This window comes from Haliotis rubra, unplaced genomic scaffold (assembly GCF_003918875.1).
Source record: "Haliotis rubra isolate DU_JTF1 unplaced genomic scaffold, ASM391887v1 Scf302, whole genome shotgun sequence".
NCBI lineage: Eukaryota > Metazoa > Mollusca > Gastropoda > Lepetellida > Haliotidae > Haliotis > Haliotis rubra.
Genome location: NW_025766972.1, coordinates 1,096,630 through 1,120,411, shown reverse-complemented (window position 1 = coordinate 1,120,411; position 23,782 = coordinate 1,096,630). Strand labels below are relative to the sequence as shown.

Genomic DNA, 23,782 nt, shown 5'->3' with positions numbered 1-23,782 from the left:
TCAATGGTACTATGAATATTTCCTGTAAATTCTAAATTCAAGCGGACAAGTATGAAAATCAGCAATTTAATGATTTGTTGTAATGCAACACGCAACAGACAGACATTAGACGATGTTTTGTGACCTGGTGTGAATGTCTTTAACAGGAGCCCCAGAAACAGCTGGAGGCACCGCTGATGTGTCGCAGTATGGAGAGACCACCCATGTTGGACATCAACTTTAACAGGTAGGCATCATGGCTTCACATGGTCAGTGTGACTAACTGTCTCAAAAAAAAAGTTATCTTACTGAAAATAAGTATCTTAAAAAACACTAAATTATGATCCAAAAGAAGCGCATAGCAATTCCTAGTCTCCACGGCAGTCTAGATTAGCCAAATTATTTTAGACTTAAGCTATATTTATTCACTCTCTGGGATCTGTGTTTTTAGTCTGTCTAAACATCACATGGTGATCAGTGGTGGCATGTGGTCCTGTGCATAGTGCTCAGGTCACAAATCAGTTGAAGTTAAGCAACACAGGGCGCGGACAGTGCTCGGATGGGTGACCGTGTTCGGCATCTTGACTCTTGAGAGTTTCTTGGACTTTAGTCCTGCCCCACAATGAAGCACACGTGACACATGTGGTCTCACCTTAGGCAAGTGAGTTTGTTCAAAATTGCCTCTGTTCACCCAGCAGAAAATGGGTACCCGGTAGGATAAGTCATGTGACTATAACCTTCTAGCACCTCATAGGCAGCTTGGGTTATCCGGGGTAATAAGGAATTGTCTGTTTGTATGCGTTTCGAGCAAGCACTTGGTGAATGGAATTTAGCGCAATAGAAGTACACATTATTATTATTATTATTAAAGATATCTTTACTCGTTTTTTAAATTTGTATGTAACATTTAAATGTTTTGCATCTGTTGTTTCATATGAATTAACAGCAAATGTTACTACAGTTAATTGGTTAACTAACCAAGCAATATGTTTTGCATTTATGTTTCTATAAACCAAAAATATATTTTAGCCATGTATACTTATGGAGTACTGTTTACTGTTTGCACACCAAAAATGACTTTAAAAGATGTTTTGAATGCATCTTTGCAAATTGAAATGTATCCCTGATATTACCATCTCATCACATTCAGGTTGTGTTAAGAAAGGTGCCTCTGAAAATATGTACCAAATATTTTGTCCATCTTGTCACTGTGTGACCTTGCCCTTCAGGAACATGCTGAAGATGTTCCAGGAGATCCACTACTGGGAGAGGCTGATGTTCGAGATCCCACACTACGCAGCCGATGTCTACTCCAAGAGGGAAGACCTCCGTAACCTGCGTGAACACGTGCTACTGGTTGTCCGAGACTACAACAGGTCAGCTAATCGTATCAGTTGGGGTTGGGCCAACTCTATGACATCACCGTCTTCCCAGCTCCATGAAGTGAATATTATAAGTTGTTCACTGGTCACGAGGGGTGGGCATGGGTTGATGTACCCTCCATGTTTGTTTATGTTCCCTGAGCCCGAAGGGCAAGGGGAACATAAGCAAACATCGAGGGTACATCAACCCATGGGCCCCGAGGGACCTGAGTGAACAACGTATTTATCTTACTGAACACCTTATTGTTAATTTTGAAGCACGGGTACAAATCTTTTTGTAGCCATCGCTAGATTTTGCTGACAAGGAAAACAGATTTAGAGTTATCTCCCTTCCATCGCCCTTAAAGCTCAGGGAACATAAACAAACATCGAGGGTACATCAACCCATGTCCCCCTCGTGACCAGTGAACAACTTATATGATTATCTATATAACAGACTGACATCTTTCCAGAATTATCGCTGCATTGTCACTGGAGGAGCGAGGATTGTTCCGGGAGAGGATCAAAGTGCTAGATAAGAAGATCCATGCCGGACTCACCAAGCTGACATGGGCCTCGAAGGGGATATCGGACTACTTTGTTGGCGAGTGTCGAGTTCATGCCAGTAAGGTACAGGCAATAGTGGATGACTACAAGGGGGCCAACATGACTGTCTCCGGCCACTGTGTCAAGATCAGCAAGACTCTACTGGTGAAGATCGACAGCAGGAAGATCTATGAAAATCTGGAGTTTGATGAAGATCAGGTGGGCTTAACTTCATGGCCAAAATTATGTTACAGCCCAAGCATCATTTTCTGTAAACTTCATGCCGATAGTAGACTGTCATTAGCGTGCTAGACTCAGACTTTGGACTTCTGACTAATGTTTAGACATGTGTCATTTTGTATTCCACTGAAATTGCAGATAAATGCAGTGATTTCCCTCTTGAAAGAAATCAAGGGTTGTAAACCATCAAAAAGTAATATTATGTTCTCAGGTTTCTTTTTGACCTGTGTGGATCGACCTTTGCATCAATCCCAAATATGATAACTCACTCCTGCAAAATTTAATTGAATATGTTTCCATGTCTGCAAATTTATTATTGTAGCATTTTTCTAGTATGATTAAGTGGAGTATCCATGTGTCTGCAGGCCAGACTGCGAGAGTCTGTACAGAAACAACTCAAGGAGATCCATGAGGAGATTGTATCCACCATGAACCAGACGCATGATGTCTTCAAACACGACGGAGCAGAGGTGAGGCAACTGGCACTTTAGTTGCAGTAGTTACCATGCTAAGTGCTAAAGATTGTTTGAAAACCGACAAAGTCCTAAGCTCTTGCCTAAATCATACACAAGTTAGAATTGTTCTTTCGAGATTGGGTTTTAGTGAGAAAAACATTTCAAACGTTTATGAAACTAAAACTTATAAGTGTTGGGAATTGGTTAAAATCTGATAATTGATGATTGGTTCATTACAACCATTTATGAAATTTGTAAATACACACCAAAAAATACAGGAAAAAACATGTAGTTCTTTGGGGTTTTGGGGCAAATTTTCACATCTATAAAGGATGACTAGTATGTTAGGAACATGGATTTCTTAGAGTCTTTAAGATAATTCAATCATGACTTGGAACGAGCTTGTAGTGCTTATGAAATGTAACAGACAAAACCAACCTAGTGAAAATTACTGTTAATGAAAAAAAGTGTTCCAGAATTGTTTGTGTTCGATTATGAGAAAACATGATCGATTGCTTGGTCGTTTAGTCACTCAACGACCAATCTTCGATTATTTCAATTAATCGGACCACCACTAATACTTATATCAGCAATAGTAGGCAATTTTATACCCATCCTCTCTGTTGTTTTCTTTATGAATCTGTAGTGTATGCAAGAAAGAATGAGTGTCACGTCAGTGTTTGGTCTTAGAGGGTGGTTATGAGTATTATACATAGACTGGTCTAGAAGTTTGTTGGAGCAGAGCAGATATGGTTTGTTTTGTTTCTGTTGTGTGTAGTTGTTGTTGCTGTTGTAGTAGCTGTTGTAGCAGCTGTTGTAGCAGCTGTTGTTGCTGTAACTGCTGTTGTTATAGTATCTACTGTTGTAGCTGCTGCTACTACTGTTGTGAAGCTGTCGGTGTAGAAGCTGTTGTTGTTGAAGAAACTGTTGTTGTTGCTGTTGTTGTTGCTGCTGTTGTTGTTGCTGCTGTTGTTGTATGACACGCTGATGATGTTGTCCAGGTTCAGCAACACTGGCACCGCTACACGGAGAAGATGGACAAGATGGTGGAGGAGGCATTCCGTCTCAACGTCAAGTACTCCCTACAGGAACTGTCCAAGGCCATCAACGGGGATGGCAAATCTCAGCCAAATCCACTCTTCAGGGTCAAGGTCATTCTGGAACAAGATAAGGTTTGTATTACCGAACTATTACCATCCTTGGAGTTATATTCAAAACGTTTCTGCAACTCATCTAACCTTGAAAAATGGAATGGTGACTACCTGGGTTAGAAAAACTCTTGCACTATGCATGAGTGAGTGAGTAAGTTTAGATTTATGCCGCACTCAGCAATATTCCAGCTATATGGCGGCGATCTGTAAATAATCAAGTCTGGGCCAGACAATCCAGTGATTAACAGCATGAGCATCGATCTGCATAAGTTGGAACCGATGACATGTGTCAACCAAGCCAGCGAGCCTGACCACCCGATCCCCTTGCACTATGCATGAACCGAAAGAACAGATTTGAGGAAAGTCTGTGTTATGCTAAGTGTCTAGAGTGAAGAACGTCACACAAAAATTTGTCCACGCTTTCAATAATTTTGACAATGTTCACTCCAACAATTCTTTCCTGTAGGTGGAATTCTCGCCCACCCTGAAGCAGCTGGCTACTATCATGGGGAACATGTCATCCCATCTCACCAAGGCCATCTCCGGCATCAAGAGGCTGCCTGATGCTCTCCGGACTAGGAAGAAGTCCATGAGAGAGCTGGTAAAGTTTTATTACTGGCCAATGGAATGGGATCCCAACAAAGTGAAAATGTTGTGGAATGATGTGGGAAGTTAGGGGGGTTTTAACATCCTTTTGTTTGCTGCTGCACGATAATGGTCCAGGCACATTATATATTTAACTTTCTACATAGGGTTATATTTCATTGTGTTATCAATGGTGTCAGGTTTAGAGTGGGGCTCACCTTTTGATAAACCTACACCAAATCCTGGCTAGCTATTCTCAAAACGTTCATAGACCTACAAACTTCTTAAGCCCATTCTTAACACATTGGCTACAATCAAAGTTAAGAATTCTTAGGGCTACGAATGTTTTGAGAATAAGGGCCCAGGATCATTTCCTATGGTTCTTACAGCATCAAATTACCTGCCCTTGATTCTCGTTAATGTTTAACCAACCAATCAAGCATTGAGGTACGGACAAAGGAAAAGAGTAAAGCTGGCTTTTTAGGGCTAAAGTGTACACATCAATGAATTGGAAAAGCTGATTCTATGCTATGTTTCCAGGCTATATACGAAGTTATAGCACAGGATGACGAGACCAAGAAGATCCAGACCGTGGTTAACAGCGGTATGCAGAGTAACGCGTCTCACCTGCAGAACTATCTGAGCACCTGGGACAACTACAGGGAGATCTGGGAGATTCAGAAGGACGCCTTCATCCGAAGATACCAGAAACTCAACCCACAGGTGTCTTCGTTTGATGCAGATATTGGCAGGTATGTTGGATCACATCAGCCCATTGTTTGTATCCACAGGGTAACATTTCAGTAGACCTACATTAACCCCAGATCCATTCTCGTGGTTATCGCAACCTAAAATTATTTTGATTTTCATTAACACATTGACTGTCTACCACAAGTATACTCGTGTTATAAAATGTAACAGAATTTGCTACTACGAGTTAGGGACCGTTCATAATTTATGGCTAGGGGTGTTGATGATGATTTTTATGGAGAAGCATGTGCAATGTGAATGACCCCCCCCCTAAAATTTATGTACGAAATACGTGAATCCCTGCATGTCATCTATGACCCCCCCCCTCCCCATATTTTTATTTACAAAATTGATGACCACCACCCCAGTACGTGTGTACAAAATTGATGACCCCCCTAGCTCCCCAGATCAAAATGGGTGACCCCCCCCCTTAAAATCATCAGTTCGTGGATGTGGAATCAAGACAAAATTTGGCATGCATAAAACACTCTCATTGTGTGAATACTTAATAGCTTTGATTGTCATGAGGTGAATGCTGGTGGTTACTATGGATACATGTTCTTCTGCAGATATGACGAGGTGGCTAACAATGTCCAGACACAGGAGACTATCCTCAACATCCAGTTCGTCCTCCTGGACTGTTCCCCGCTGAAACAGGCCATCCTGTCTCACTGTAAAGACTGGCAGAGCAAGTTCACCACCCTCCTCAACGAGATAGCATCCAGCAAGCTGAAGGAGCTGTATACGTTCCTCAAGGACAACAGTGAAAAGTAAATCTCTTTGTTGTATTATGTCATTCTTAAAATGAGCAATGTTTGAGGCGTAATACATGGGATGTTCCGAAACCATTTACCCGTGAAGATCCAGGTTAGGATACTGATCTTCAGTAACCCATGCTTATCGTAAGAGGCAACTAACGGGATCGGGTGGTCAGGCTCGCTGACTTGGTTGACACATGTCATCAGTTCCCAATTGCGCAGATCGATGCTCATGTTGTTGATCACTGGATTGTCTGGTCCAAACTCGATTATTTACAGACAGCGCCATATAGCTGGAATATTGCTGAGTGCGGTGTAAAACTGAACTCACTCACTCACTCACTCACTCCTAAACCATTTACCCGACCGCGTCATACCAAAAGACGTTAAAATATGGTACTTGTTGGTCCCTGCCTGGCTCTCGGCATTAATGGGTACAACAAGGACTGGTCGGCTCGGAGTCAGTATAATGTGTCTGAGTGGGGTATTCATGCTTCACTGCGGCATGGTATCTCAGTGAGCTAGCACTATAAAACCAGCTTAAGTCGGGGCTAGTACAAGCAGCCGCACATACACATATGAGCAAAATATTCTCAAGCACGACGTTAAACCCAATTTCACCTCACCTCACCTAAACCATTTAGCTTTCTTCAGTTTGACTGGATTTCAAAATTATTATTTATGACACAAAACTATTGCCATGACTTCCAGGGTCAAGCGGCTACCCCAGACATTGGATGAACTGGGAGACAGTCTGAATCTATGGGAGAAACTCAACAACGACAAACCCGAGATAGAGGCCAAGTTTGCTCCCCTCAACGACCAGTTCAGCATTCTGGAGAAGTACGAAGTCACCATTCAGGAAGATGTAAGCAGCCATTTTAATAATAATAATAATGATAATAATAAGGGCATTTGTAATGCAATGAATTCCACACCACCAGGGGGCATGCTCAAAACGCTACAATCTGATTATTATTACCCCGGATAACCCAAGCTGCCTGTGAGGCGCTAGAAGGTTGATAGTCACATGACTTATCCCACCGGGTACCCATTTTCTGCTGGGTGAACAGAGGCAATTTTGAACAAACTCACTTGCCTAAGGTGAGACCACATGTGTCACGTGTGCTTCGTTGTGGGGCAGGACTAACGTCCTAGAAACTCTCAGGAGTCAAGCTGCCAAACACGGTCACCCATCCAAGGACTGTCCGACCTTGGTGTTGCTTAACTTCATCTGATTTTCTGGTTTAGAATACTGCTGTTTTTTGCACTATGAACACAGCAGACATATGTAATCAATGTTAGAAGCTTTAATGTGTGGCTATGTAAATTAATGGACATTTTCAATTGTGGGATAATTTGTCTTTGTTCTTTCTAAGTCAAGCCATTTTGATATGAAGTAGACTTTTCCATGGTACTTGACTATATTCATCTTGCATACAGGTCATCGAGATGCACAAGGCTCTCCATGGGGAATGGGTGGCTTTCCAGGAAACTCTCATCGACGCTGAGACAATGCTTAAGAAACACAAGGTAAAGTCATCATATGAGTTCTCCAAATATTCCCAGTTTGTTTCGTGCATGATGCTGCAATGAGGTCATATATTAACAGAGCTGCAGATAACTCTTTGGGTCATTGAGTTATGTACTCGCTTGTGTTCATCTCAATTGGGTATCGTAATTTTCCTTTGAGTAACGGTTACCAACAAGTTATCTGTAGCTCTGGTAACCAAATAAACTGTACCCACCTCACTCAAATTCAATTGGGTATTTTGCCATTTTGCATTAATTTTAAAAATATAATAAAGTGTAAATGTTAGTGTTTACTATTTATATTTGATCTGTAATATGAGAAACGATAAGAAAGACTGCAAGTTGTCAAGTTCATGTCCTGAAATAAAACCTCTCAATATACCTCAGTTATTTTATCTATCCACCGGTACGCAAGCTAAGATTTGACATTTTTGTGTGTACGCATGTAAGATCACATTTATTGAGTATTTACAAAAATTCAAGCATACTTATAAGCAATAGACTTAATAGGAATTGAGTTTTCACATACATATTTACGTAATTACGCAGCTTATCTGTGCCTCTGATTAACCTTGGATTTTCAACTCCCCAAAATATTTAACAGCATCACATCATTTAAAGCCTGAAAGTCATTGGAATCAAGTGAAAAAAAACTTGTGTCCCTGAAAACAAACAAACAAACAAACCACATATCAGCTGACTGATGTAATACACCCTCGTTCACTCTGACTCTGACCTGCTAACAGGAAAAGTTCAAGAGCAGTCTCCTCGCCCAGTCAGAGGAACTGAAGAAACAGGTGGCGAATCTCCTGGACGAGTTCCAGACCAAGGGACCCTTCACCAGCAACGTGGCAACTCCATCAGCTCTGGAGACTATTGATACAATCCGCAAGTCTCTCACAGCTCTCAAAGACTCCGAGCAGAATATCAGGAAAGGTTTGAACATCTTCAAGATTGATCAACCACCTTCCAAGGAAATTGCCAATCTTGAGAAGGTAGGTCCATGCATGCTCATAAATTAATTCCCAATTGTGTTTTTCCTCTTTTAGCTAAAATGATGTGCACCCCCCTTTTTCTGCTGCATTCATGCTTTCCTTGCTCGTTAGGGGAGAAGCTTAAAAAAAATTACAATTTTTAATGACTGATGTTTTCTCAATAAATATTGACCAATGACATCTGTTGTCTTTAACCTAATTTCTTATTGATGTATTGCATTATAAATCAAGCATTTACTCAATTATAAGTAGTTTTTTTGTTAAAATATATATGCTTTTTTGTTAAAAAATATCTGCTTCTGAATCGCAATATATCGCAAAATAAAAAAAAATGCTCTGCAATACCCATTCACTAGTATTCTGTTGGTGAGCTGCATCAAGAATCAACCCAGGTTTGGTACTGGAGTCTTGATGTAAAACTAAACTTGCTCACTCACACACTCACTCACTCACTCACTCCGCTGCCATATAGCTGGAATATTGCAGTGTGGCGTAAAACTAAACTTGCTCACTCACTCACTCCGCCGCCATATAGCTGGAATATTGCTGAGTGCGGTGTAAAACTAAACTTGCTCACTCACTCACTCACTAACTCCGCAGCCATATAGCTGGAATTTTGCAGTGCGTGGAAAACTAAACTTGCTTGCTCACTCACTCACTCACTCACTCACACTGTTGTTCCCCTGACAAGAATATTGCTGAGTGCGGGGTAAACTAAACTCACTCACTCACTCACTCACTCACTCACTCACTCACTCACTCACTCACTCACTCACTCACTCACACTGTTGTTCCCCCGACAGGAATATTGCTGAGTGCGGCGTAAAACTAAACTCACTCACTCACTCACTCACTCACTCACTCACTCACTCACTCACTCACTCACTCACTCACTCACTCACTCACTCACTCACTCACTCACTCACTCACTCACTCACTCACTCACTCACTCACTCACTCACTCACTCACTCACTCACTCACTCACTCACTCACTCACTCACTCACTCACTCACTCACTCACTCTGTTGTTCCCCCGACAGGAGTTGGAGCAGATCGAGGCGGTGTGGCAGCTGACCAAGGAGTGGGAGGAGCTATGGCAGGACTGGAAGGTCGGCAAGTTCACCGAGCTTCAGACAGCAAACATGGAGACTCTCTCTGTCTCTCTCTACAAGAAGCTCAACAAACACAGCAGAGAGCTCAAGGTACACCAGGGATAATGTTTAATAAACCAGGCAATGCGATGTTGATGTGTTGTTCACAAGTCATAAAGATATGTTGACACAATGTTGAGAAGATGCTGATGAGATGTTACGGATGCTGACATGATACTAATGCCAAGTTGTCAAAATGATGATAAGTAGTTCAAGAAACATGGTGTTGATTCAGTTTTGACGAGACTTTTGGGCTGTGTTGACACAATGCCATTTATACGAGGGAAGATGGGTGTTAATGATCTTAACATGGCGCTGATGTTAACAGGATGTTAGTGACAAGTTTAAGAGATGTTGACATGAGGCGGATGCAATGGGTTTTTTAAACAGGTGATAATGCATTCTGGATCAAAGTCAAAGTCAAAGCGTTTATTGCATGAAAGGCCATCGGCCTATATACAAACCATAGATACAATGTGTAAACATATTCATTCTGCTGTAATCATGCTGGATAATATGCCATGTTGACGACTTGTTGACATCTAGACATGTTGTTTACATTCAGGACAAAAACTGGGAGGTGGTTGAGACTAGCAAGAACAGAGTGGATCAGTTCAAGAGAACCATGCCTCTCATCACTGACCTCAAGAACAAGGCCATGCGACCCAGGCACTGGACACAGATCCAGGTAGGTCTCTGTTACACATGAATCTCCTCACTGACCTCAAGAACAAGGCCATGCAACCCAGGCACTGGACACAGATCCAGGTAGGTCTCTGTTACACATGAATCTCCTCACTGACCTCAAGAACAAGGCCATGCGATCCTGGCACTGGACACAGATCCAGGTAGGTCTCTGTTACACATGAATCTCCTCACTGACCTCAAGAACAAGGCCATGCGACCTGGGGAAGAGACACAGATCCAGGTAGGTCTCTGTTACACATGAATCTCCTCACTGACCTCAAGAACAAGGCCATGCGATCCTGGCACTGGACACAGATCCAGGTAGGTCTCTGTTACCCATGAATCTCCTCACTGACCTCAAGACCAAGGCTTGCGATACATGGGTCATGATCTGAGGTTTTTGATTCACGATTTCACTGAAAATAATGACCGCTCTCTAATGCTTGTTACATTTTTGGATGACCCCCCACTCCCTTGCCTTTCCCCCTCCCACCACAGCCTAAGACAACAAAGGAATCTATGTCAGACTCAGTGACATGGTTTATTGCTAGGGCTGCGCAATATAACCGGTTTACTGGTATATACCGGTTCACACATGAAAACGATATGTATTGCAATACGTGGATCGAAAACCGGTATTTTTACATGCATTCGGAAAACTTCGTAACTTTCGGAAATCTTCGGATATTTCCGTTTTTCACACCGGAAGTCAAGCGTTTGTTGTAAAATGGCGACCCCCAACAACGAACAAATTATTGTGGGGCCAAATACTAGGGCAAAGGCTTCATGATAGGAAGCATTTTGGGTTGAAAAAGTTCACGGTAGATGGAACTATTGATAAGAGTAACGCGGTACGTAAAATATGCAATGGTAAAGTAACTTAAAAGTTTGTATTAAAGCTTAATCAAAAATAGTGCTTTTGTTGTGTTTTTGCTTTATAAATCAAGCATTAACTTCTTGCAATATATTGCAATACATATTGCAATATATGCTTTCGCATCGCAATATATCGCAATATGAAAATCCTCTGCAATACCCACCCCTATTTATTGTGTGTCATTGTACCCTGACTCACAACTTCAATCACTGGCACTGTCATATGGTCAGAATAGTACTTTGTGCAGAATTATAATGAATTTTGCATCAGCAAAACCTTTCAAGATCTTGTCATGTGTTCTTTCCTGTTTAGACGGAGATGCAACGGAGCTTTGATCATAATGCTGAGGACTTTACTTTGGAGAGAATCATTGAGTACGGCTTTGACCAGTTCAGCGAACAGATCAGCGACATCTCAGGTGCAGCCACCAAAGAAATGGCCATTGAACAGGTATGCTAAACGGGGATTTACAACAGTCGTTGTTGCTGATTAGGCCGGTGTTTATTATATTACTGGGTATGGAGTTGTCTTTTCTTGTTTGTTTCAAACCTAGCTGTATACTTTCTTTTGAATGTCAGTTTATCTCACCAATAGTTCCAATGATATTTAGGAGATAAGCATCATGTGTTGGCCAATTTCCAGGTGTTATTGAGTATTTGAAGCACGGGAATTCATTTGGAACCGAAGTCGTTAGCCAGAGGTTTCAAATAAAATATTCCTGTGCTTCAAAAACTCAATAACATCCGGAAATTGCCCAACACATGATGTTTATCGACATTGTAAACACAGAAGTAAACCAAAGGGTCCATTCATTGACATCAAGTACGGGTACAGCAGTGAAATGCCATCAGTCGGCCGTTTCAGCTGTCTCCCATGGTAGCATCTGGAACTGCTCATTTGTGACGTCATTCAGACTTTACATCACAATATGATTGGAATGACGTCACAACTGCTGACGACGTAACAATACAATGGTGTGTGCGATGTTTGTACGTATCAATATGCAGCGAAGGGTCTTGCAATATCCGGAAATCGAATACCATTCGATCATGCTTTTCAACCAATCAGATCAAAGAACACAGTGGCTCTTGGTTTACAATTGTCTATAAATGATTCCGTGAAAGTCACAAGATGAGACTGAAGTACACGAGAGGGGACTCATTTGTTTGTTTTCCCTACAGGGCTTGGGGGCGATTGAACAAACGTGGAATGTGACCGAGCTGGAGATTGCTCCGTACAAGGACAAGGGTCACTTCAAGCTCAAGTAAGTGGACATACACTGATACCAGCTCATGTCCCATCTTCTGAGGCAAGGGTCTTTAAAGGTCGGGTTTCTACCTTTGCCAAACTGTTCTGGAATTTATGAATTTTTGGCCCATCACAATATAAAATCATCTATCAATGATCACCAGTTTTTATAAAGCAGTTGTATGTCATATGAGAGGAGGAATGTGATTGGTCAAAAGAAATATAGAAGGGACATAACTCATAGCGACTGGTGGCAGAACAATTGAGACTAATTAAGCAAGAGCAGGAACAGGCATTTTATTGTCAGTTTATATTCTCTTTAAGTACAGCCATAATTAATGTAATCAGGCTAGCTATTCTCGAAACGTTCATAGCCCAAAAAACTTATTAAACCCATTCTTAACACATTGGCTACGATCAAAGTTAAGAATTCTTAGGGCTACAAAAGTTTCGAGAATAAGGGCCCTGGGCCTAGATTTTCGAAGCTCTCTTAGCGCTAAAATAGTCGTAAGTTACTGTTGATGTATGGCAGATACAACTATCTTAGCGATAAGAGAGCTTCGAAAATCTAGGCCCTGCTTGTTATTCTCATGATCATATATTATGGCATATTTGATTTAAAGAAACGACCTACTAAACAACTTCTTAAATGTTTAATGTTTTTCCGGATTTTTTTCTTGAAATTGCATAAGAAGATAGAGAAACTAGATAATCCTTGAATGATCCACGGATATTTGTCACTGCATTATGAACCCAGGATAACGGTCACTTGTGCCGGGAATTCAAGTTGTCTTGGGGAGATGCAGTAGTCTAGTTGTCATAATATTCACTGATCATGTTGAAGTACTGGACTTGATTCCCAAAAGGTGCAATTGTAATAAACACGCTCTTGGTGTCTCCTGCAATAGATGGACCCGTGAAGGTCCGGGTTAGAATATTGATCTTCAGTAACCCATGCTTGTCATAAGAGGCGACTAATGGGATCGGGTGGTCAGGCTCGCTGACTTGGTTGACACATGTCGTCGGTACCCAATTCTGTAGATCGATCCTCATGCTGTTGAATACTGGATTGTCTGGTCCAGACTTTATTATTTACAGACCGCTGTCATATAGCTGGAATATTGCTGAGTGTGGCGTAAAACTAAACTCACTCACTCACTCACTCTGCAATAGATGAGATATTGAATAATGCTGAAATGAGGAAACACAAAACTCACCCCTCAATTGTCTGCAGGTCGACAGATGATGTATTCTTAGCCCTGGAGGATAACCAAGTTCAGTTGTCAACGATGAAGGCATCTCGGCTTCGTGAAGGCGTTCGAGAAGGAGGTAGACAAATGGGAGAGAACTCTGTCTCTCATCCTGGAAGTGGTGGAGATGCTGTTGACAGTCCAAAGACAGTGGATGTACCTGGAGGTAGAGTTGTCTCCCTTCCATACAAAAATTCAAATTAAATGTGCTTACATTACTGCTATAAGGTAGAGTTATCTCCCTTGTGTATAAAAATCAAATGACACATGAACCCTACCTTGATGCAATTTTAAGTGAGTCTCCAGGCACATCTACACATTTCACCAAAAGGAAATACCAGTAGGTTAACTGCAATATTCTAATTATGGTTAAATAAAGTCATTAAAGAATTAGTCATTTGAAATTGATACTTACTACACAATGACCTTCTTTTTCAGTTACCCGTGAAGATCCGGGTTAGAATTGATCTTCAGTAACCTATGCTTGTCATAATAGGCGATTAACGGGATCAGGCTTGCTGACTTGGTTGACACTTCTTCGTATCCCAATTGCGTAGATTGATGTTCATGCTGTTGATCACTGGATTGTCTGGTCCATTTTCGATTATTTACCGATTGCCTCCATATAGCTGGAATATTGCTGAGTGCGACGTAAAACTAAACTCACTAACTCACTCTTTTTCAGTTATTTGATATTATCAAATTGTGAATTTGTGTAGTGCTGTGAGTTTAACTCAGATGCTCTTAATACATGCTATATGTTATATTTATTATTATTATAATCATTTATGCCATCAGAATATCTTCCTTGGTGAGGACATCCGTAAGCAACTTCCACGAGAATCAGCAGAGTTTGATGACGTGAACGCCAAGTGGAAGATCATCATGACCAGACTCAACAGTGTGAAGAACGCACTCAAGGGGACGCCATCATCCAGGTAAATAGACACAGGACATATACATGCCGTGTCGACCGCCTCTGTGGTGTAGTGGTTAGAGCGTCCGCCCGGAGAGCGGAAGGTCGCGGGTTCGATCCCCGACCGCGTCATACCAAAAGACGTTAAAATATGGTACTTGTTGGTCCCTGCCTGGCGCTCAGCATTATTGGGTACAACAAGGACTGGTCGGCTCGGAGTCAGTATACTGTGTCTGAGTGGGGTATTCATGCTTCACTGCGGCATGGTATCTCAGTGAGCTAGCACTATAAAAAACCAGCTTCAGTCTGGGTTAGTACAAGCAGCCGCACATACACATACACACGCATGCACGTCGTCATATGAGTGAAATATTCTCAAGCACGACATTAAACCCAATTTCACCTCACCTCACATGCCGTGTTTGTTAAGGTTAGTTATAAAGACACTGAAATCACACTTACTTCTCAGACTGCTCCCTCATACCAAGAATTCAGAAGCTGATTGGCTGATTGTAAACTTTGGCAGTTCAGACCTCTTATTGAGTGCCTGTGATGTTTGTTTTGTTTGTTGCTTGTGTGGCCCAGTTCCAGCTATAGTGTAGAGGTCTCTGAGTAATCAAGTAACAACCAGACTATAATCCAGCATTAACAATACAATGACTCACATTAACCAGGTCTGTGAGCCTGACTACTCAATCCTGTTAGTCCCCTTTCAAGTCTGGGTTGATGAAGTGAGTGAGTGAGTGAATTTAGTTTTACGCCACTTTTAGCAATATTGTAGCAATATCACAGCGGGGGGACTCCAGAAATAGGCTTCACACATTGTACCCATGTGAGGGATTGAACCCGGGTCTTTGGCGTGATGCGCGAACGCTTTAACCACTAGGCTACCTGACCACCCCGGGTTGCTGAAGACCTGTTCTAACCTGGATCTTCATGGGACTCGGACTATCATACAGACAGGTATCTGATCAGTGGTAGAGATGTGGAGTTAGCTTGGTGGTGATGAGGGACTCGGGCCGTCATACAGACAGGTATCTGATCAGTGGAGGAGATGTGATTGGAGTGAGCTTGGTGGTGATGAGGGACTCGGGCCGTCATACAGAGAAGTATGTGATCAGTGGAGGAGATGTGATTGTAGTGAGCTTGTTGGTGATGAGGGACTCGGGCCATCATTCAGACAGGTATCTGATCAGTGGAGGAGATGTGATTGGAGTGAGCTTGTTGGTGATGAGGGACTCGGGCCATCATTCAGACAGGTATCTGATCAGTGGAGGAGATGTGATTGGAGTGAGCTTGGTGGTGATGAGGGACTGGTTTGGTTGCAGGGATGCTGGAGCAGCTGAATGACATGAACCTGAAGCTGGAGGAGATACAGAAGTCCCTGGACATGTACCTCGAGACCAAACGACAGATCTTCCCACGATTCTACTTCCTGTCCAACGATGACCTCCTGGAGATCCTGGGCCAGTCCAAGAACCCAGAGGCGGTTCAACCTCATCTCAAGAAGTGTTTCGACAACATCAAGTCTCTCAAAATGTCCAAGGTGAGGAAGCATGAATGTCTGCACAGAGGAACAGATATGTCTAAAGATGAGTCATGTCTAAGATGTACTGTTGTGTAAATCTTTGTTAGTTGCAAGTAATTAATGAACCACATAGTATTGGAACCATTCAAGTTACTGCTGTCTGTTGCTGTTATGTTTTTGTATTCATGTTACTTTTTTACGCTGTTCGCTTTCCTTCATGTTAATATATTTTGCTTTTGTATATTATGCACAGCTTTAGTTTGTCCAATTTGTGGACTATAATAGGGAGTAGTTAGAAAATGTTCTTTATAAAATTTGAAATTAATTTCACCACCTATTTTAGCTGCAGGACCGTCCATCAGTAAGTAAAAGTTGTGGGGAATATAATCATTTAACAATGAGTGCAGGTAGTTAGCAGGATATTAGCATCACGCTGTAATGAACTCTTTACGACCAGTCACCATGGAAGTCAAGAGAGTTTAGACTTACCTGAATTTTATAGTAAGCTTTAATCCAATAACCTTTATTTGACCCGGGTTAGAATAGCACCCTATTGTCTTTTGCTAGAGGTGACAAAAATTGATTGGCAGGCCAGGGTTGGTGATCTCGTTGATTGCTTGTCATCTTGTCAGTACAGCTGGGAGATTGTTCATAGTATCGATCACTGGCTTGTCAGTTGTAGACTCAGCTATGTACAGGGTGCAGTGATGAAGCAGTGATATTCTGGGATGGGGTGGATGGCGGAGCACGGAGTTGATGTGAAGAAGACTAGCCCTGTACTGTTACGCAGTAGAATCTCCCCTTGAAGTTTTTTTGGCTGATTTATCATGGAAAATGTGATGGATTTGAAGACGGGAGAAGGATTGTAGAAGCTTAGATAATTTAACTGCACAAGTTTATGTAGTGATTTAGTTAGACTAAACTATAGTTGTGTAGATTAAGCTCACAGCTTGTCATAGTTATTTAGTTATTAGTTTTTCTAACTACAGAAAGTATTTTTTTTAGTTGCATATCACAATAAGGTAATAAGTTTGTATGTGTCTTAAGCTACATTTACAGCACTGCAGGAACTCTCCAGCTGATGCACAGATAGATTTGTCATCAGTCACTAAAAATTGCTTGACATTTTAGATTGCTTCAGTCTCCACTGAGACTCATGAGAAGTGTGCCCTATGTTGATTGTAAGGTTCTCACTCAGGTGAGAATGGTCTCAGGTAGGTAGGTAAGGTAGACATGCTGGTTTTGTTGGTGTGGGATACTCTCATGATAAGGATGTGGTATACTCTCATGATAAGGATGTGGGATACTCTCATGATAAGGATGTGGGATACTCTCATGATAAGGATGTGGGATACTCTCATGATAAGGATGTGGGATACTCTCATGATAAGGATGTGGGATACTCTCATGATAAGGATGTGGGATACTCTCATGATAAGGATGTGGGATACTCTCATGATAAGGATGTGGGATACTCTCATGATAAGATGAATGATAAGGATGTGGGATACTCTCATGATAAGGAAGCTGGATACTCTCATGATACGGATGTGGGATACTCTCATGATAAGGATGCTGGATACTGTCATGATAAGGATGCCTGATACTCTCATGATAAGGATGTGGGATACTCTCATGATCAGGATGTGGGATACTCTCATGATAAGGATGTGGGATACTCTCATGATAAGGATGTGGGATACTCTCATGATAAGGATGTGGGATACTCTCATGATAAGATGAATGATAAGGATGTGGGATACTCTCATGATAAGGAAGCTGGATACTCTCATGATACGGATGTGGGATACTCTCATGATAAGGAAGCTGGATACTGTCATGATAAGGATGCCTGATACTCTCATGATAAGGATGTGGGATACTCTCATGATAAGGAAGCTGGATACTCTCATGATACGGATGTGGGATACTCTCATGATAAGGAAGCTGGATACTCTCATGATAAGGATGCCGGATACTCTCATGATAAGGATGTTGGATACTCTCATGAAAAGGATGAATGATAAGGATGTTGGATACTCTCATGATAAGGATGAATGATAAGGATGTGGGATACTCTCATGATAAGGAAGCTGGATACTCTCATGATACGGATGTGGGATACTCTCATGATAAGGAAGCTGGATACTGTCATGATAAGGATGCCTGATACTCTCATGATAAGGATGTGGGATACTCTCATGATAAGGATGTTGGATACTCTCATGATAAGGATGTATGATAAGGATGTGGGATACTCTCATGATAAGAATGTGGTATACTCTCGTGATAAGGATGTGGGATACTCTCGTGATAAGGATGTGGGATACTCTCGTGATAAGGATGTGGGATACTCTCATGATAAGGATGTGGGATACTCTCTTGATAAGGATGATGTGGGATACTCTCTTGATCAGGATGATGTCGGATACTCTTCGGGCATGGTAAGGGTGTTGTATACTTGTGATACTGATGCACATGTTTTTCGATCAGGCTGGAATAGCACAGAAGTGGGAGGCAGCAGGCATGTCGTCAACAGATGGAGAATACGTGGAGTTCGGACACTCGGTCTTCCTGGATGGACCTGTTGAGGTGAGAGATCATGAAATCATGAAGTATCAAATGGAAAGTTTCTTCAGTTTAACATACATTCCAAAGAAATGGGGGCGGTGGGGTAGCCTAGTGGTTAAAGCATTCACTCATCACACCGAAGACCCGAGTTCGATTCTCCACATGGGTACAATGTGTGAAGCCCATTTCTGGTGTCCCCCTCCGTGATATTGCTGGAATATTGCTAAAAGCGGCTAAAACCAAACTCTCTCACTCACTCCAAAGAAACATAACACACATACTTGAATTCAGCTGGTTTTGAAAGTCAGTTGATTCAGATTGCTGTAAGCATGATGATGTATGTTGAAGGCCTGGCTGTGTGACGTGGAGAAGACAATGAGATGGACATTGAAGGAAGTCCTCAAGAACTGCCGCATTGCACTGAAGAAGAGTCTCACAAAGAGAGACAAGTGGATCAAGGAGTGGCCAGGACAGGTATGAACAACGACAATAATAATAAGAAGAATATGCATATTCACATCATGCCTTATCTATACCCTAAGCATGCATAACTGCGGAATCCGATTACATTCTCAACTCCGTAGGAAGTTTAAGTGTGCTGCAATAGAAGTAGAGATATTAAATCGTAAACATATAACACCTGATCACTTCGTTCTTTCCTCCAGCATAAAGCTGACACAATATGATATAACAAAAATTCAGATACAACTCACTCCCTCTTCACTCACGCCACACATTGGAGCATGTTGTAGTGAATTAACAAGAATCATAGTGTGTTTGAAGTGTTCAGTAAAAGAAGTATGGATATTTCAGTGAGGTATATGAAATTTGTACGTTATGTGTCAGGCAACATCAGCCGGTGTCTCATCAACTCTGTCACAGTCTTTCCAAAAGGTTAATTGTATTTGGTCTCCTACAGATGTGTATAACGTCCAGTCAGATCCAGTGGACGCAGGATGTGACCAAAGCCTTGACCACTACAAAGGAACGGGGAGACAAGAGGGCACTGAAGAGTATGAAAAAGAAACAGGTACAATATAACACTTGGTCATTACACTGAGTTATGCCCCTTTGTCATGTCAGAATCCTATGAATATGTGTTTGCTAGAATTATTGATGTTGCTTAAAAAAGCATCCTGTTGTAGGCTTCATTGAAATGGGAAACATTTATGAACACCAGAATCATTGTGGACTTTGTGCCCACTTTTGAGATAAGCATGGCTTTATGTCAGTCAACATGCATATCCATTTCCTTTCTTTGTTTATCCACCATCAAAATATAAAACACAGAAAATATGAATATATTTTCAATACTGCCAAAGCTAAAGATTACTTTCATAACAAAAATAGTCCAGTGAATTTGTAGATGACAAAAACAGAAATGTTTCCAACAATTAGATGCGACTTTTTGTCATCACCCACCAATCCTATTAAAAATTTATTGGGATGGGGTACCTGCCAACAAGAATTTTCTCTGTCAACATTTGTAAAACTGCATATGCCCATGTTTTACGTTCATGTTTCACCTTCTTGTGACAGGTTGCCATGTTAAACAAGATGTCAGAAGCTATTCGAGGAAACTTGACCAAAATTCAGCGTCTCAAGATCTTTGCCTTGGTAACAATCGAGGTCCATGCTCGAGACATCATTGAGAAGCTGACCAAGTCTGGGATGTTGTGATGTAACTGCCTTCGAGTGGCTCAGTCAGCTCCGAGTCTACTGGGATAAGGTAGGAAGTCTAATACAGTGTCTCCCTGTCATGTCTGTCTATCTTCAACCAGCTCCCACATTTGTTTCCAGTTCCCAAGGGAGATCAAGAAGTAACATAGGGCAGTGTCACAATAATGGCACTGAAATCTAAATTTCTAATGGAACTACTTTTTCTCCGAAAATATCAGGGGTTGAAAAGTTTTTCAAAACTCCACTAGCTGGACACAGGTCCAGTAAACTTTAAAAAATGCACTTGACCAAATATTAATTTCACTTGACCACAATAAACAATTTGGTTTCTTTTGCAAATAATCTTTATCAATTGGTAGCAATTGCATTTATATTACATCATCAAACTACATATATCAAAACATTTCAGTAGTTTGGCAATACTGTACCACGGTAAAGTTTAATGTGGATCTTTACTTGAACGACCGGAGAATTCTACTCGACCCCAGGAATCGGGCAATGGTATTTTTCAAACCCTGAATATAAAACCCATGAGTCTTACTTGAGGATATAAATATTGATGTGTTATTGTACACTGGTTTCATTGAGGGATTGAAATATTTCATTTCCTGATATAAATATTGTTCACAGTCAGACATTATTATTCCTTTATAACATAACTAGCACTAATTGGAAATTATACTGTAAATATTTTCCACTGTGCCTAAACTGACTCAAGCACACACTCAACACTTGCTTACAGTGTGCGAAATAGCAACTAGCCCGTGACTAGAAAAATTACAGTTGGACCAGTAAATCACAGTCACTGGCCCGACTGGCTAGTGAATTTTCATGGGGTCATTTTGTTAATATATCTGTAAAGTTATAACACACTTTTAAATCATGCAAAATTATGGCCTGATAAAGATGTTCATCATATTAGCAGCTTAATGATGAAACCTGAGTCATGCCAACAATATCTTATTCTTGTATCTTTATGTTTGTAGTCTTTTGCTTCGTTGCTACATTCAAATTTCAGGCAAGTGAATTATTTTGTGGGCTTGTAACTTTCAGGCATGGCTAACCCGACTGACTAGAAAAGTTTGGAAACTATTTCAAACACTGCTTGCTTAGTTGTGGTGTAAAACAACAAACAAGTGGATATTATCATTTCATTAAAATCTGTTTCCCTTCGTTCCTGCAGGAGATCGATGACTGTGTGGTCCGTCAGACCAACACTCAGTTCCAGTATGGCTACGAGTATCTCGGAAACTCAGGACGTCTGGTCATCACCCCTCTGACGGATCGCTGCTACATGACCTTGACCACTGCCCTTCACCTTCATCGTGGCGGTAGTCCCAAGGGGCCTGCAGGTACTGGCAAGACAGAGACCACAAAGGATCTTGGGAAGGCTCTCGGCATGTACGTCATCGTTGTCAACTGCTCTGAGGGTCTGGATTTCAAATCTATGGGCAGAATGTTCTCCGGCTTGGCACAGGTAGGATGTTCCCGCCGGTATTGCAGTTTTAATAAATGCCTGTGGACTCATGAACAGACCCAGGTGATAACAGGAATTCAATTCATAAAGCACCAATTCCTAATAGCGCTGAATGATAAGAACTCAAGAAATATAATGATACAAACAGTTCTGTGATGTAATTGAAACTTTGTCGAAAGTAGAACATTTTGAAAGAATGTGCCCGTAGTACAGATTAGAATGCAGACAGAGAAGGGGAAGTCTTGAGAGCCAGGGGTAGTTTGTTTGAAGGATACTGCAGCAGAGATGATTAAGTGATGATGCACATGATTGTATTGTAATAATAATTAATGTTGGTTCTTCATCCCAGACTGGAGCCTGGGGCTGCTTTGACGAGTTCAACCGTATCAACATTGAGGTGTTGTCGGTGGTGGCCCAGCAGATCCTCTCCATCCTTAGTGCCCTGGCTGCCAACTCACAGAGATTTGTGTTTGAAGGGCGGGAGATTGACCTTGTCTGGTCTTGTGGCATCTTCATCACCATGAACCCAGGTCAGTGTCAGAGCATCCTCTGTATCCCCAGGGCCTAATCCCTGGATACATCCCTTATGGTTCTTGTAGTCTGAAGTGTTCAGCACTGATTTCATTACATTGACAGAATGGTTATTTACAGCTGCCCTGTGAAAACTGGAATATTTCTCACCGAAACATTTGACACACTTCACTAACTGATTTGCAATTGTAATTTACTCTAGAGAGTTAGAAACTGGCATGCAGAGCCCAGTTGTCTAGCCACAAAAAGTTTGTTTGCTCAGAGTTGTGTTTCTTTGTTGTAGCAGGATCAGATGATGCTAGGTTCAAATTCCTGAACACTTATTCTCTCTGACATGAACATTTGGACTGTGGATTCTTTCAAAGCAATTTAAGCCTAAACCTGCATCACTTTGATTCAGATATTACTCCCTATTAACAAGATATACCTGAAAAATAATCTAAACAGCATTCAACCAAGCTCACTCTTATTCTGACCACTCAGGTTACGCTGGACGTACAGAGCTCCCGGACAACCTCAAGTCCATGTTCCGACCCATCGCTATGGTGGTGCCGGACTCCAACCTGATTGCTGAGATCATCCTGTTTGCCGAAGGCTTCAACAACACCAAGCTACTGGCCAAGAAGGTGTTCACCATGTACTCTCTGGCCACTCAGCAGTTGTCCAAACAGGACCACTACGACTTCGGTCTGCGAGCTCTGGTGTCTGTGCTCCGATATGCCGGCAAGAAGAAGAGGTCCAACCCTCACATGTCTGATGAAGAGGTACGTGCTTGGTGAAAAGGTGGAAATGATGGTGGGACTCCATCCTTAAATGTGGATGAGGGAAGAGGGATTCTGAGCATGTAATATATAACATATGATAAACTAGTCTAAAACCAGACCCAACTGTTTTTTTGTTTAACTGAGACTACCTGGTAAATATGACTTGAGATAAGAAGAAGAGTGGGGATGTTGATGTTGATGTCCTAAAATGCCAAAACCTTATGATGTATCATTTGAAATCTGGTCAATCTGATGACTACCAATATACATATATGTGAGATTTGTTCCTTAACACTTTAACATTTCCTGATGCATTTTAAAGCATGTGATCAGCTTGAAGCAAATATTTTGCATATACCCTGACTCAAAAATATATATGTCATATACGATAACTCTACATACTTACCCTGTATTTTGCTGATGGAGGGCAAGAAGCAGCTCTGAAATGCCATTGAAAAACATCAAAGAAGTGATACTTATAAATGGTCACATATTTAAGCTGAAGGGGTCGTTGTCGGCACGGGTACTACAGATACGTACCCCAGGTACGTTTCTGTATACAGATATGTACCCTGGCCATAATGAGAATACAGAAATGTACCCTAGGACGATTCCATTCCCATTGTGTCGTATTCTTGATCGGAACTGTCATGCTGTTGTATTAGATACATTTGATTGCTTTATTTAAGTAATGAGAATACACAGGAATGGATATTTCACGATGCACATGAATACCACTCGCAATCAG

At 41.5% G+C, this 23,782-nt stretch overlaps 1 protein-coding gene across 1 annotated transcript in view; it reads left to right on the top strand.

Moving 5' to 3' along the window:
* Window positions 1–23,782, top strand: part of LOC124282758 (dynein axonemal heavy chain 2-like) — a 109,888-nt gene that overhangs the window by 23,300 nt on the left and 62,806 nt on the right. The window contains 28 exon segments of the mRNA XM_046718785.1: window positions 147–226; window positions 1,209–1,355; window positions 1,814–2,105; window positions 2,492–2,596; window positions 3,583–3,753; window positions 4,199–4,333; window positions 4,858–5,069; window positions 5,637–5,837; window positions 6,537–6,693; window positions 7,269–7,358; window positions 8,105–8,353; window positions 9,395–9,556; window positions 10,071–10,193; window positions 11,382–11,519; window positions 12,251–12,333; window positions 13,552–13,621; window positions 13,623–13,733; window positions 14,366–14,494; window positions 14,496–14,505; window positions 15,812–16,029; window positions 18,505–18,603; window positions 18,931–19,056; window positions 19,502–19,612; window positions 20,122–20,259; window positions 20,261–20,311; window positions 21,446–21,739; window positions 22,089–22,269; window positions 22,754–23,034. Of these exon segments, the coding sequence (XP_046574741.1) occupies window positions 147–226; window positions 1,209–1,355; window positions 1,814–2,105; window positions 2,492–2,596; window positions 3,583–3,753; window positions 4,199–4,333; window positions 4,858–5,069; window positions 5,637–5,837; window positions 6,537–6,693; window positions 7,269–7,358; window positions 8,105–8,353; window positions 9,395–9,556; window positions 10,071–10,193; window positions 11,382–11,519; window positions 12,251–12,333; window positions 13,552–13,621; window positions 13,623–13,733; window positions 14,366–14,494; window positions 14,496–14,505; window positions 15,812–16,029; window positions 18,505–18,603; window positions 18,931–19,056; window positions 19,502–19,612; window positions 20,122–20,259; window positions 20,261–20,311; window positions 21,446–21,739; window positions 22,089–22,269; window positions 22,754–23,034 (4,164 nt within the window).